General features: G+C 41.9%; 1 protein-coding gene across 3 annotated transcripts in view; it reads left to right on the top strand.

The window, feature by feature from the left end:
* LOC126354698 (bolA-like protein 3) overlaps positions 1-11,534 on the top strand; it is a 79,695-nt gene extending 68,161 nt beyond the window's left edge. For 2 of the 3 annotated variants that reach the window (XM_050004516.1, XM_050004515.1), the window contains exon 4: positions 11,321-11,534. In XM_050004516.1, the coding sequence (XP_049860473.1) occupies positions 11,321-11,383 (63 nt within the window). In that variant the 3' untranslated portion in view covers positions 11,384-11,534. Of the gene's footprint in view, positions 1-11,150; positions 11,240-11,320 lie in introns of all 3 variants that reach the window. The other variant, XM_050004512.1, reaches the window with a different exon arrangement.
* The last annotated feature ends 4,219 nt before the right edge of the window (positions 11,535-15,753 follow it).

Here is a 15,753-nt window from a genome sequence, read left to right as displayed (position 1 = left end):
GGTTTCATTGGCTATAACAATAAACAAGATTCAAGTTTTCGCAGGGGGCAGGGGGGCAGTGAGAAATGAATATAGAGAGGGGGAAGAAGGAGAGTGACATAGAGAGCAGGGAGGAGGAGGAGGAGATCAGGGTTTGTATCCAATTACCATACATATTTAGCAATTGCAAAGCACTGTGAGGTTCATTAGGGCTGTATGTAAATAACCTGCATGTGCTGTATCAAAGGAATCACAAATAGTTCCGTAGCGGCTCCGGTATAGCTGTGGAGAAACAAGGGTGAAACGTAACAGTGTAATTGGGGGTTTGTAGATGGTTTGAGACACGTGTGGCATGGGAAGCTCCAGACAAATCATTGATGAATATACAACAGTTCTTAATTATTTTCTTCAGCTTTGATAGTCATTCAGATGCACTCTCATCTCTGGCACAGTCTGGCATAATATTTTGGCATTGTAGCAGAAGGCAAGATAGACACGGTGTGTGGTTAACACCAGGTGCTGGAAACATGGCTCACTGTACTTGGGATGCCAGGGTCAACAGCAGTGGCAACACATGACATGTGGCTCTCTGTGGCATGAGTAGCTGCCAGTGTCAATAGGCATTGTGCTAGTCTGCAGTACTGCCCAGAGTGTGAATCTGAACTGATGGCTAGAGGTCAGCGATGATGCCAAGCAGTCCCGTAGAGGGGGCAGCAGAGTTTCGAATACCAGGTCACGAGCAGTCAGGCAGAGGTCCATGAATCACGGCCTATCAGTGCCAGAGGCAATGGAGACATATTTGTAGTGCAGACTTCAAGGCCACAGTTGACACAGACTGGGCACACCTACATTGCCCAGCTGGTCGAATGGTGACAAGCTGGTTCGGGTGGGTTTAAATACACCTGCTTTGTGGTAGTAGCTGTGTTTTTATGTCGTATCAAACAATTTGGAACAGGGTGATGACTAGTGTGGATGTTGTAACTGGCAGTAAGTTCAACTGTACTGAAGGCTGGCCCAGTCATAAGCAGGTGGAAGTCTGATGAGATGGAGTCAGTTGCTTCTGATCATTGTGCAGTTCAGCAACCAGCACCAGCACCAGCTGGCCGCGGCCGAGGCCGAGGCCGAGGCTGATTATAATTCTGGGCTCTGTCCTCTGCTCCAAATACTTTTTCAGTTTTATTCCCTTACAGCTCTTCTCCAACAATGCTTGTACTGTTATCAAGACTAATGAGGAAATTTCAGCACTTGAAAATGTAAAAAATATTTTCTTTAATATTAAAAACTGTTTCTCTTTAAATGAACAGTCGCTGAATTTATATAAAACACAGTACAGTGCAATTCAGTACTGCATGAAGCCTGATGGCACCATCATAAATAATACATGAGGGTAAATCCATAAGTGAAACTAGAATATTCGTAAGTCTTAGGTAAATGTGTTGATAAGTACTTGGACTGGATATCAAAAATTACACATCTTATTAAATGTCTAAGTGCTAAAACTTTTATGTTATGTATAATACAAGATTTTGGAAATGAAAATGTCACAAAATTGACTGACTTTTTGTTTTTTTATTCATTAACTTCTTATGGTACCACATTGTGAGGGTACTTAGTTGCCAACGAAATAAGGCTTTGTTGCACACTCGCATGTGATAAGGATCTTATATGTTTACTAGTGTAGGACCCTTTACGTAGTCCTCTAAACAATTGGGTGTAGTTGCAACAGCCTTAATCTTATGAAGTTAATTGTCAACAATGAATCACAGTGCAAAAACGCAGTGACGTTCATAAATACAGTACTAAAAGAAGAAATAACTTAACATTGTCCATCACTCAGCCTTTGTGTGGCACAGAAATAAGTGATAAATTAAACCATTAAAAGTCTTTGAGCACTTATTATTATTATTATTATTATTATTATTATTATTATTATTATTATTATTATTATTATATCTTTTCTTTGATCTCCTTGTGACTTCATGACAATTTTAGTAACTTTTCACCTTTTGCTATTGTCGACTCTCTCAGATTTCATCTTGTTTCCCCCTTTGGCATCTGTTTGATCCTTCTCATTATTTTTGTGAATTTTTTTCAGACCTAATTCTATGTTATTTACGTAATTTTTCGCATTTTTCTACCACCATGAAGTGTTGCTACTTCCATCTGTGTCAATATGGAAAAGTTCCCTTATCCCTAGCCAGCACCCAGTCCCACATACTTTCTCTTCATTGTTGCTTGGCTCATGGAATCCCCCCTAATGGCCTTACCATCTCTCCATCCACAAAATTGTCCCACTATGCAGTCCCACATTCCTGGAACCATATAACAAACACTGAAACTCTTGCTCTCCAGGAACTAGAGCAAAATGCACACCACCACCTCAAAAAGCTCTCCAGCTTGCTCACTTCCTACTCTAGCCTTGGAGTACCACTGTCCACCACCTCTACAACAACCGCCATGCCTCCTCCACGTCTCCTCATAGCTGACAAACCCTGTCTCACAGACCTACTACATTTACTCTACCCTCCAAAACTCCCTCCCACCACCAACCAGATTCCAGAACCTAAACAGACCCAAAACATGGTCATGACCCTTTCCTCCAGAATCCTTAGCCCCACAGAAATATCAGTCCTTTCCAAAGGCCTCACCTTTTTCACCACTCCCAAGTTCAGTCCTGCAGGACTTGTTAAAGACCTTCTCTCCTTCACCCATATCATACAATGGAAACACTTTTCTGCCACCAAACGTACCAATCAGGCTTAACCAAAGACTAATGTTGAACCCTGCCTAACTCAGTTCACTCCTCCAACCAACTGTTATCCACCCCCCACTGCCCCCAAATCACCCCCTGTTAACTTGCTCAAATTTCTTAATCTCGACCCTTCCCTCATCATCATTCCCCAAATCCCTCAACATGCAAACTAACCTTACATCAGCGGAAAAAAACCACAGCCCACCATCTAAAAATTGATCCTGACCTAATCCTACCTGATCCAACAGTGTTGTTTTGAACCACAAGGATTACCTGGCAGAAGGACTCCACCAGCTGTCAGAATCATCCACTTACAAACCTTGCGCAGTGAACCCATTACAGAAATACAGCAGGATCTCCAGTTACTCCTCAAATCCTTAGGCCCATCTCAGAACCTCTCCCCGGAGTCCATCTCTCTGCTCATCCCTACCATTCCCCACTCTTTTACCTTCTACATGCTTCCTAAAGTCCATAAACCCAACCACCCATGTTGCCCCATTGTGGCCAATTACTGTGCCCTCACTGAGAGAATATCTGCTCTTGTAAACCAGCACCTTCAGTCTATTACCCTCAACCTACCTTCCTACATAAAAGATACCAACCTTTTCCTCCACCGACTCTCCACAGTTCCTGGCCGTTTACCACACCATGCCCTGCTCATCACTATTGATGCCACTTCCCTTTACACTAACATCCATAATGGCCATGGCCTTACCACTATTGAGCACTACCATTCCCAACACCCAACAGATTTGAAACCAACAACCTCCTTCCTAGTTACCATGACCAACTGTATCTTCACCCACAATTACTTTTCCTTTGAAGGCATTACCTACAAACAAATCTGAGGTACAGCTGTGGGCACCCACATGGCACCATCCTATACCAACCTATTCATTGGCCATCTAGAGGGATTCTCCCTATACACTCAGAATTCTAAACTCCTCACCTGGTTCAGCCCCATTGATGACATCTTCATGATCTGGATCGAGGGTATGGACACTCTATCTACATTCCTACAGAACCTCAACAACTTCTCCCCCATTTGCTTCACCTGGTCCTACTCATATCAACAAGCCAACTTCCTAGATGTTGACTTCCACCTCAAAGATGTCTACATCAGTACCTTCATCCATATTAAACCTACTAACCACCAACAATATCTCCACTTCGATAGCTGCCACCAGTTCCACACCAAAAAGTCCCTTCCGTACTGCCTAGCCACCCATGGTTGTCGCATCTGCAGTGACCTCTGTGGCCGGACAGTGGGACTATGGAAGGTGGTTGGAGACTGGAAATATATCGAGGGTCTCACTGGAGACTTCACAGACCATAATTACCCTTCCAACCTTGTACAAAAACAAATCTCCCATGCCTTATCTTTCCAGTCTCCCACCACCTCCCAGAGTCCCACTGTCTGGCTGCAGAGTAGCATTCCCCTCATAACTCAGTCCCACCCAGGACTAGAGCAACTGAATTACATTCTCCACCAGGATTTCGACCACCTCTTCATGCCCTGAAATGAGAAATGTCTTGCTCATTATCCTTCCCACCCCTTCCACAGTGGTATTTCGCCATCTACTGAACCTACACAATATACTCGTCCATCCCTACACAACCCTTGCACCCAAACCCTTATACCATGGCTCATACCATAGATGCAAGAACTGTCCCATACATCTTCCTATCACCAACTACTCCAGTCCGGTCACAATCATCACCTATCCCATCAAAGGCAGGGCTACCTGTGAAACCAGTCATGTCATCTACAAGCTAAGCTGCAACCAGTGTGCTACATTCTATATGAGCAAGCTGTCTGTCCGCATGATGGCCTCCAACAAACTGTGGCCAAGAAACAACTGGACTACCCTGTTGCTGAGGATGCTGCCAAACATGACCCAACTGGACCGCCCTGTTGCTGAGCATGCTGCCAAACATGACATCCTTCATTTCAATGACTGCTTTATAGCCTGTGCTGTATGGATCCTTACCCCCAAAACCAGCTTTTCTGCATGGAAATCTGTCCCTGCAATATATCCTACATTCGTGTAACCCTTGTGGCCTCAGCCTTCACTAGTCTTTGTCCTCATCCATCCAGCTTTCCTGTTCCCATTCCAGCACTATATAGACCTCATTCCACCATCACACCCAGTCTTTTTACATCTCTCCTTTTCCACTACCCCCTCCCCCTCCCCACTTGTGCCTTGCCTCCTGCCTAACCTCCCGACAGCACATAGCTTCCCTACACTCTCTCCACCCTTATCCTGCTATACCTCTCCCTCCCCGCCTCAGCTTCCTCCTCACCCCCACCCAGTCATCACTCCCATCATGCACTGGTGCTGCTGCTGCATCCTGGCCGTCCCATTGTAGCAGGCTTCAAAGCCTCAACAGAACGTATCTCAGCTCTAGTAGACCAACACCTCCAACCTATCACCCACAGACTCCCATCCTACATCAAAGACACAAACCACTTCCTAGAATGCCTCAAATCCATTCCCACTTCTCTCCCACCTGAAACCTTTCTTGTCACCATAGATGCTACATCCATTTACACATCCCACATACCCATGGTCTCTGTGCCCTTGAGCACTACCTCGCCCAACACCCACCCAAAGATCTTCCAAAAACCTCGTTCCGTATCACACTTACCAACTTCATCCTTACCCATAATTACTTCACTTTTGAAGGCCAGACCTACAAACAAATCAGGGGAACGTCCATGGGAACCAGGAGGGCTCCGGCCTATGCCAACCTCTTCATGGGCCGCATGGAGGAGGCTTTCCTGAAGACCCAACAGCTGCTTCCCCTGGCCTGGTATAGGTTTATAGATGACATCTGTGTGGTCTGGACTCATGGTGAAGAAACACTCCTTAATTTTCTCCATAACCTCAACTCCTTTTCAAATCTGAATTTCACCTGGTCCTTCTCCAAAACCCAAGCCACCTTCCTGGATGTTGACCTTCATCTTGTTGAAGCTCACATCCACACCTCTTTCCACATCAAACCCACAAACAAACAACAGTACCTTCACTTTGATAGCTGCCATCCATTCCACATCAAACTCTCCCTTCCCTACAGCCTAGGTATTCGTGCCAAACGTATCTGCTCCAGTGACGAATCCCTCAACAATAACCTGACCAGTGCTTTCCTCTCCCGCAACTATCCTGCAGACCTTGTCCACAAACAGATCTCCCGAGCAATACATTCCTGTTAAACCACCTCACTCCCATTTACTCTTCAGCCTTCTCCTCTTTCCCTTTCCTCTTTAGCCATTTACGCATCTTTTCGTCCTACATAGTTGTGTTTATCTTTATACTATATACCTCTTTACTTCTGTATGCATCCTCTTTGGTTTTAAGCTGGCACAGTACTTACAGTAGAATATCTTTGGCTTCCCTCTGACAACCATGCCTCCATCCTTGCTATCCTCCCAGTTTTCCTTTCCCTGTTGCTTCATAACCTGGGTTGTGAGTAACTGAATCCACTTTCCCTTCTTCCCTCTCTTTCCCCTTTCTCCTCCCTGATGAAGAAACATTTGTTCCGAAAGCTAGGAACGTAAATTTTCGGTTCTGTTTTTTGGCTGTGCTGAGCTGAGGTAAGTACTGGCCAGCACCTCTATCTCTTTGTTAGTTTTTGTTTCGCATCTTTATATGAGATTTTCCATTAATCATTTACACATAGGTATTCGTATGACTTGGCCAACCAACAGTGACACATTGATGTTATTGTTATAGGGTACTACATTTTTGTTTTTGTTTTGTAAAGTGCGCAGTTTTACATTTTTGAACATTTAGAGCAAGTTTCCAGTCTTTGCACCACTTTGAAATCCTATCAAGATCTGACTGGATATTTATGAAGTTTCTTTCACATGTTTCTTCATTATAGGTATCTGCAAAAAGTTTGAGATTACTGTTAATATTGTGTGCATGGTCATTAATATACAACAGGAACAGCAAGGGTCCCAACACACTTCCCTGGGAACACCTGAAGTTACTTGTACATCTTATGGTGACTCTCCAGCCAAGATAACAAGCTGCATCCTCTCTATGGTCATTCCATTCAGGTCCTCAGTCCAGTCCCAAATTTCACTCGATACTCCAATTAAACGTACTTTTGACAGTAAGTTTTGGCATGGTAGTAAGTCAAATATGTATCGTAAATCATGAAATAGTGCACGTACCTGACTGCTTTGATCCAAAGCTTTCAGTATGTCATGAGAGAAAAGTGTGAGTTGGTTTCCACATGATCATTGTTTTCATAAGCCATCCTTCTTGACATGCAGGAGGTCATTCCATTCAAGATACATAATTATGTTTGAGTCCAGAATATGTTCTAAGACTCTACAACAAATCGATGTTAAGGATATTAGATGGTTTTTTTTTTTTTGTGAATCACTCGTGCTAGCCTTTGTGCAGACAGGTTTGACCTGTGCTTATTTCCAAGAACTGGGCACAGTTTTTTGTTTGAAGGCTGTATGATAGATTATAGTTAGAAAAGGGGCTAACTCGGTCACAAATTCAGCTAGAATCTGATAGGGATTCCATTGAGCCTTGGAGCTTTGTTAAATTTTAACAGTTTCAGCTGTTTCTCAACACCACTGACACTTCTACTTACTTCACTCGTCTATTCAGTAGTACAAAGATTAAATTTGGGTAATTCTCCTGGGTTTTCCTTTGTAAAGTTACATTTGAAAATGGAGTTAAGCCTTTAGCTTCTGTTTTGCTGCCTTCAGTTTCAGTTCCTGTCTCATTCATTAGGACTGGGCCCTTAACTTTGGTGCCGCCAACGGCCTGTGCATACAATCAGAATGTCTTTGGGTTGTGTGAAAGATCATTTAACAATATTCTGCTACAGCAGTCCCTGAAGGCCTCACACATAGCTCTCTTGACAGCCAAACGTGTTTCATTCAGCATCTCTATCTATAGCCCTATGGTTTTACATCTTTTATGCAGGAGTTTCTGTTTCTTTAGAAGTTTATTTACAGTGATTGTATACTATGGAGGGTCCCTCCTGTTATGAACACTTCTGTTTGGTACATATCTATAAGACTTGGTAAACTATTCCTTTAAACTTGAGCCATAGTTCCTCTAAATGCTCCTGTCCTGTGCTGAAAGTTTGTTTCCTCATTGAGATATGACACTGCTGATTTTTTTATCTAGTTTATTGAACATAGATATCTTTCTGCTTCTTTTAATTACCCTTTGAACTTTGCTAACGGGTTACTGGTACCAGTTTGAATGTGAACATCCTCAAAGAGGTCATGTTGCCATTAGATCCAATATATTTCCATCATGAGTGGGGTTCCTATCTATCTGTTCTAGGTAGTTGTGGGATGTTTCGCAGGATATCTTATAGAACGCACTATTAACAAAACTGTAATTTTCTCATTTGTTGTTAGATGATTAAAGTCTCCACCAATCATTACAATATAATTGGGGAACTTGCGTACATGTGAACTGATATTTTCTCTAAAGGTTTTGGCTTCATCAGGAGGTGAGCATAGTGCACAATAGAAGGATCTCATTATTATTTTATTCCCATCCCTGATACTTAAGTCTTGTCCAAACGATCTCAGGTGCAGCTTCAATTTCTGTCTCAGGAGATTTGAGTTTTTTTGTCCACTGTGGCAAATACACCACCTACATTTCCCATTTGCCTAGCCTTTCAAAATACATATAAGTTTTCCCCAAAAATCTCACTGACATCAATTTCAGGTTTCAACCAGCTTTCTGTACCTAGTATTACATGAGCTTCACTGCTTTTCAGGAGTGCTTCAGACCATGGCACTTTTTTGTGATTGCTTCGTCAGTTAACCATAAGGATTTTAATAATCTCAACTCTGGTAGCCATTTATGCCAGTCGTACACTGACACTTCTAGGTTTCCTGGAGGTGTTGTTATCTGGATTGGATGGAAAGTCACCTAATCTAACAAACCCTTGTGTGCACCGCACACATACTCAGCTTCAGATGTGTAGTCCACACCTGACCCATTTAGGGAAACCCTACAGTTCTGACACCTATGGCCCAAGTTCGGGAAGTCACAGCCTGGCTTGTTACAGACCCTTTGAAGCCTCTGGTTCAGTCCTTCCACTCAACTCAGAACCAAGGGACCACAATCAGTTCTGGAGACAAGGCTGCAAACTGTGAGCTTCTTTGGAACACCACGCGCAAGGCTGGTCTTCTCAGCCTGATTTACCAGTGACTAGAATGACCTCAGAGCCCAGACAACAGGCATCATCTGTTCCAACGTGTGCCACAATTTGAAGTTGGGTGCACCGTGTTCTCTCAATGGGCGCTGGAATAGCCTCTTTAACATGTAGTTCCCCAGGCATACATGCTGAGTGCATGTAGTGTCCATTCCTATCCCTTGCTGCCATATCCCTAAGGGGTTCCATCATTTGCCTAACATTTTGCATTTGCCTCCTCTTATTTTGTTGTTAAAATAATCTCGACGTGATTCACATGGGTTAGCTCCTGCAATGCACCTTAAGGTTTTCTTGTGCTATTTCAATACAGAATATCCCCATAATAGTGTCCCATAACTCTGGTGGGAATGGAAGAATTCAAAATATGCATATAATAGTTCTTTACTGACATTGCTTCTCAGCTTGTGCTGCAGATAGATGATACATGCTATCTGCCACATAATTTCCCTGTGTGGGTACTCAGCTGAGCTTTTGGTCTGCATGAAATCCTAATAATTTTACTGTTTTGTTATTATGACTGAGAGCATTCAGACTGAATAACATGTCTTCAGTTTTACTGTCATTCTTCTACAGCATACTTGCCTCACACCGAGTAGTGCATCTCTGCATTGCTACTGCTATGCTATGTTGTGCACTTTCAAAGTTGGTATCACACAGGATGAGTTTTGTGTCATCTGCATATAGCAGAACTGATCCCCCAGGCATATCCTTTACAACTGGAAGACATTCTGACTTTTGATTACTTGGTTTAACTACCTACCATTTTCTGTTTTCTAAGCAAGACTGCATTACATATAGAGCATTCTTTCTTAGTCTGTAGCAGAGAATATTGTGGGAGACCATGTCGAAAGGTTTTCCGAGATGTAACTGTGTTGCACTGATAATATACTATGCTCAAAATAATTGTATATTTTTGCTATCATGCTCTCAGGTGCTTTGACTGTAGAAAGCCTGGATCTGAAACCATGCTATGAGGTGCTAAGTATATCATTAGAGTCAAAATATTGACTCATCTGTTTATGCATGAAATATTTTATTATTTTTTATATTATGGGTCTAAGTGATATATATTGGTAATTATTTGGGGGGGGGGATGCTATATCTCCTTTCTTATGTGTCAGTTTAACTACTGATATTTTTGAACATTCAAGATAAATACCTGCATTTACAATTTTTGTCCTAGAGCAAGCTTGATCCTTCATTTGCAGAACCATTTCAACACATATTTCAAGCTAACATCTCTTTCTACTTTGGATTCTCTGTCTCCACAGGCCTTCCATCCTTTCTTGTCTAATTCCCATGAACCTAAAGCAGTTTTCATGTCTTAAGCTGAACTACAATCTTCAACACTTTGTTCATGTGTGCATCTGCTGCACATTGCTTATTTTACATGGTACATAATTTTCTTTCTTCATCCTACTATGAAGACAATTACTCATAATTCATAATATATCGGGCAGAATACTTGGCAGATCGAGATGTGTCAGAATCCTGCAGGTGCACATTCATGTTCAGTTTCCACATTCCTTGTGAAAATGTATGACACACTGTACGTGGTCCATGTCTAGATTCAAAAGACTGAAAATTCATGTTAACAACATAGGCCTCAGTGGTTTCACTCTGTTAATAAATGTTATTCTTTTGTAAGTAAAATTGTAGTCAGGCAAATACTATGCAAAGAATACCCAGTATTAATGTGTGCCTTGGCTCATTCCACGCCAATGCTTTTTTATGATGGGATCTACAGTACGAGTTGGCATAAGATGATCCCTGACAGCTAGTATCGCTGTTACCAGCTTTCAGTTCTGTAGCGCCAATGGCTGCCAAACAAGAACAATGGTTTTCTATTTGGTTATGTCAGAACTATAGTTTTGCCATACAGAAATTTACAAAATTGCATTACATGATTGGTTGAGGTTGGCACATGAAGCTGCCATGCCCAGCCCAGTGCAATGTCACGGGTCTTCTTATGCTGACACTTGACTGTACAGAATATAATGAATAAGTGAAATGAATGAATGAAATTGTATTCTTGTTTAGAGGTTCAGTTCATGAAACAGGTAACCAAAGATCAGAGATGTTTAATACAATGATCAGCAGTTGGTTTATGGTGCAAAGCAATAAATTTTTAATGAGAGTGAGAACCCTAAGAAGAAAGAAAAAAGAAATAAAAAAATGGCAATGTATAGCTTTTGTGTTATCTGTGTTTCAGGTGGTTGTGGAGCAATGTTTGAAATTTCTGTTGAGGCTCCAGAGTTTAAAGGCCTTAATACCGTCAAACAGCATCGCTTAGTAAACAATGTAAGTTTACAATTACAAAGACTCTCTACATGATAGCATCTGAATACAGGATTGGTGTTAATGTACTGTTATGTTTTCTAGGCCCTCAAAGAACAAATTAAGGAAATGCATGGATTGAGAATTCATACTTCAGTCCCATCTTAGTGAGTGCAAAGCAAATGTATGAGAAATGGGACTGCAATATTTTGACTGCAGCGGATGTTTTATCTGTGATTTTGTTGTTGTTGATAGGTTGTGTAATTGGATGTTTTATCCTACCATTGTTATGTAAATAAAGTTATTATCACACTTTTTAGTTATTTGTATTGTATTATTGTGTGCTGTTAGATTAGAAATTCATCATTTAAATCACATCTGGTCTTATCAGTAGTTGAAATGCAATGCTGAATCCATCTGTGATTAATACATATTACAGACTTTATTTCTTGCATAGTTTCATTGCTAAAAACAAAATAATTCCTGTTAAAGGTTAAATAGTGGTTGCCCCGTTGCTGTAAAGTTTGTCAAAAATTAAAATCTGTCAACATGTCAGAGTTCACCAGTTTGCCTTAGATGCTATTTTGAAATTATTCTTTCCTTGCCATCCTGCCTGGTAAAGTGCCTCTTGACCCTGGGCTCATGGTGACTTTAGTGTAACTCTCCTCATTTCCTAACATAGACAGTCCTTTCCCTTCTTCCTTCTCCATCAACCTTTCAGCCTGGAGGAGGAGCTGCTGGCTCCGAAAGCTTGCACATTTTCATAATATTTGTATGTTTTCTCCAATATAATAGAAAGAAACTTCCACATGGGAAAAATATATTAAAAACAAAGAATCCAAGACTTAGCAAGCGGGAAAGCGCCGGTAGACAGGCACAATAAAATAACACACACACACACACACACACACACACACACACACACACACACACACACACACACACACACACACTTTCTAGCTTTCGCAACCAACGGCTGCTTCTTCAGGAAAGAGGGAAGGAGAGGGAAAGACGAAAGGATGTGGGTTTTAAGGGAGAGGGTAACGAGTCATTCCAATCCCGGGAGCGGAAAGACTTACCTTAGGGGGAAAAAAGGATAGGTATACACGCACGCACACACACACACACACACACACACACACATATATATATATATATATATATATATATATATATATATATATATATATATATATATATATATATATATATATATATATATATACCAAGCGGGAAAGCGCCGGCAGACAGGCACATGAACAAAACACACAAACACACACACAGAATTCGAGCTTTCGCAACTGGCAGTTGCTTCGTCAGGAAGGAAGGAAGGAGAGGGAAAAATGAAAGGGTGTGGGTTTTAAGGGAGAGGGTAAGGAGTCATTCCAATCCCGGGAGCGGAAAGACTTCCCTTAGGGGAAAAAAAGGACAGGTGTACACTCGCGCACACACACACACATATCCATCCGCACATACACAGACACAAGGGAAGTCTTTCCGCTCCCGGGATTGGAATGACTCCTTACCCTCTCCCTTAAAACCCACACCCTTTCATTTTTCCCTCTCCTTCCTTCCTTCCTGACGAAGCAACTGCCAGTTGCGAAAGCTCGAATTCTGTGTGTGTGTTTGTGTGTTTTGTTCATGTGCCTGTCTGCCGGCGCTTTCCCGCTTGGTAAGTCTTGGAATCTTTCCCATGTGGAAGTTTCTTTCTGTTTTATATATATATATATATATATATATATATATATATATATATATATACATACAAAACTGGAGAGACTAAACAAAAGCACTCACCAAACGGTTGCAGAGAAATGTAATGTTATATAACTGGCTTATATAATTGGATTCATAAAAATACCTATGAACTAAGCAGCGACAGGAGAAATACAGAGTGATTATAATTAACTTTCAAACCACTGTAGAAATAACACCACTGGTCAGAATGATGTCAAATTGTAGCGGAATATTATCGGAGAAGGGGGAAAATGTATGGCAGAAGAAAAATAAATAGTTACAAAATGTAGCAATAGATAGCACTGTAAGCATCATAATTTAATAGTGGTCAACTACAAATGACACATGAATCATACAGCAGTGTCTAAGGTGTACGTTTGACATTAAACAAACTGTACTACTCAGTATGCATGGGTGTACAGGTGTGATACTGTTAGTTACATAAGCCCATCCGCCACAGTAGGATCATATCACATTGGATGGGAAAAGTTGGTGTTTACTGTTCTGGGGCCAAAAACTGCATAAAAAGCATCACTCACATCGGTTTTTAATTGTCCTGAGACCAAAAGCCTCATAAAAAGTATCAATCAAAATCAAACTGGTTTATTAATTTCCGTCTGACTGGCGCTAAACATGTTCAATATGCTGTCCACCGTTTTCTGCAACAAGTTGGAATTGAGAAACAGCATTTTCCACAACTGATTGATGTGTTTCCGGGATCACGTTCAGAATGTGTTGGACAATGCTTGCCTTCAATGCAGCTAAGTTTGCAATCAGAACACTGAACACATCTTTCAGATAGCCCCACAGCCAGAAGTCACACGGATTAAGATCAGGTGATTGGGACGGCCAGGCTGTAGGGAATTGGCAGCTGATAATTCTAGCATTTCCAAAATGGTGCTTCAGCAGCTGCTTAACTGGATTTGCAATGTGTGGAGGTGTGCCATCTTGCATAAAAATGATCCCATCCAGGCTGTTGGAGAGCTGGAATGACATTGTTGTGAAAAAGACACTCATAGCGCTTACCAGTGATGGTACAGGTAACAGGACTGGAAGCACCTCTCTCTTCAAAATAGTATTGTCATATGATAAATGATGCTGTAAACCCGCACCACACAGTGACATTTTCAGGATGAAGTGGTACTGGTTGATTTGCTTGTGGATTTTCCACTGCCCATATTCAACAATTCTGTGTATTGAAATATCCTGTCAGATGGGAGTGGGCTTCGTCTATCCACAAAATCTTCATGGCCAATCATTGTCCACTTCCATGCGAGCAAGAAATTCTAAAGCAAAGGTCTCTTTTGCTGGCAGGTCAACAGGAAGCAACTCGTGTACGTGGGTTATTTTGAATGGATAGCAAAGAAGGATGTTTTGTAGCATTTTACGCACCGTGCTCACGGGTATGTCCAATGTTTGGGCAATTCTCCGCGCACTACACGTTTGCACACCACCACTCGTCTCCTGCATTGCTGTGACCACTGCTTCCTCTGTATCAATTCGTTTCCTCCCTCTATCAGGCTGCACACCGAAAGAACTCGTCTTCTGGAATTTCTGAATCATTTTCTCCAGACCCATGGCAGTCATCAGGCCATTGCCTTTTTTCAAACCCTTCAGTGTCCAGAACTATTGCAGAGTGATGTGTGCACAGTCACCATTCTTGTAGTACAGCTTTACAAGCAGAGCACAATCCTGCATTGAGACAGTCATGATGAACATTGCGGGCACGAAAGGAGGAAAAGCCGGTACACAGTTTGTTTATACCAACTTCGATGGGTCGTGCGCATGACAGGTGTTTTTGTTTACATATTCTGACACACACAGCGCCACCTATTGATCAATTTTCACACTATTTTTTATCTTCTGCCATACATTTTCCCCCTAATATTCTGTTGCAATTTGACATCATTCTGATCAGTGGTGTTATTTCTATAGTGTTTTGAAATTTAAACTTTAATTATAATCACCCTGTATAATTGAATAGAGGAAAAAAATCTACTTACCAAGAGGCAGCAGCAGAAAACACGCAGAAAGGTGAAGGAAATGTGCAAGCTTTGGAGCCATTGGTACCTTTTTCTGGCAGAAGGGTCGTAGCGGAAGGAAGAGGGATGAAGGAAAAGGACTGGTGAGGAAATGGGGAGAGTTTCAGGAAGTCACCCCAAACCCTATGTCAGGGGAGACTTACCAGACAGGATGAAAAGGAAAGACTTCCTAAAATCATGCTGTGAAATGAGGTTCATTCTGTTTGACAGAATGGCACCACATCCCCCACCCCAGTCTGCAATATCCTGCTCAGACCCTGTGCTCTTTGTGTGTCCATTTTCCTACCCTGTGGCTTCTACCCCTGTGACCATTCCCACTGAAAGACTTGCTCTATATACCCTAATACCATCACCTACACCAGCCCTGTAATTGGCATAACATATATTACCAAATGGAGAGCCACCTTCTACCAGCCTCTTGCATTGATATGACTACCACGAAGTTATCAGTTAGGATGAGTGGGTGTAGACAGAGATTGTTTGTTGGCAACGCACAATATCTTATTGCAGAGTATTCTGTAAAATGTGACAGTCGTAACCTCTGTGCCCCGTTCACCACATGTACCATCTGGATTCTACTCTCGGACACCAGTTTCTCAGTACTAAGCAGGTGGGAACTGGCATTACAACACGTCCTTGGTCCTCACCACCCATCAGGCCTTAATTCATTTTAATTTCTTTCTTCTCTGCAGTCCCTAATATCAATGTTTCCTTCTCACCCCATCGAGTAAGTCTCCCTTGACCTAGGTTCTGGGTGAC

This window comes from Schistocerca gregaria, chromosome 3 (assembly GCF_023897955.1).
Source record: "Schistocerca gregaria isolate iqSchGreg1 chromosome 3, iqSchGreg1.2, whole genome shotgun sequence".
Classification (NCBI taxonomy): Eukaryota; Metazoa; Arthropoda; class Insecta; order Orthoptera; family Acrididae; genus Schistocerca; species Schistocerca gregaria.
The sequence above is the reverse complement of the archived record's forward strand: the minus strand, read 5'-3'. Positions and strand labels throughout refer to the sequence as shown.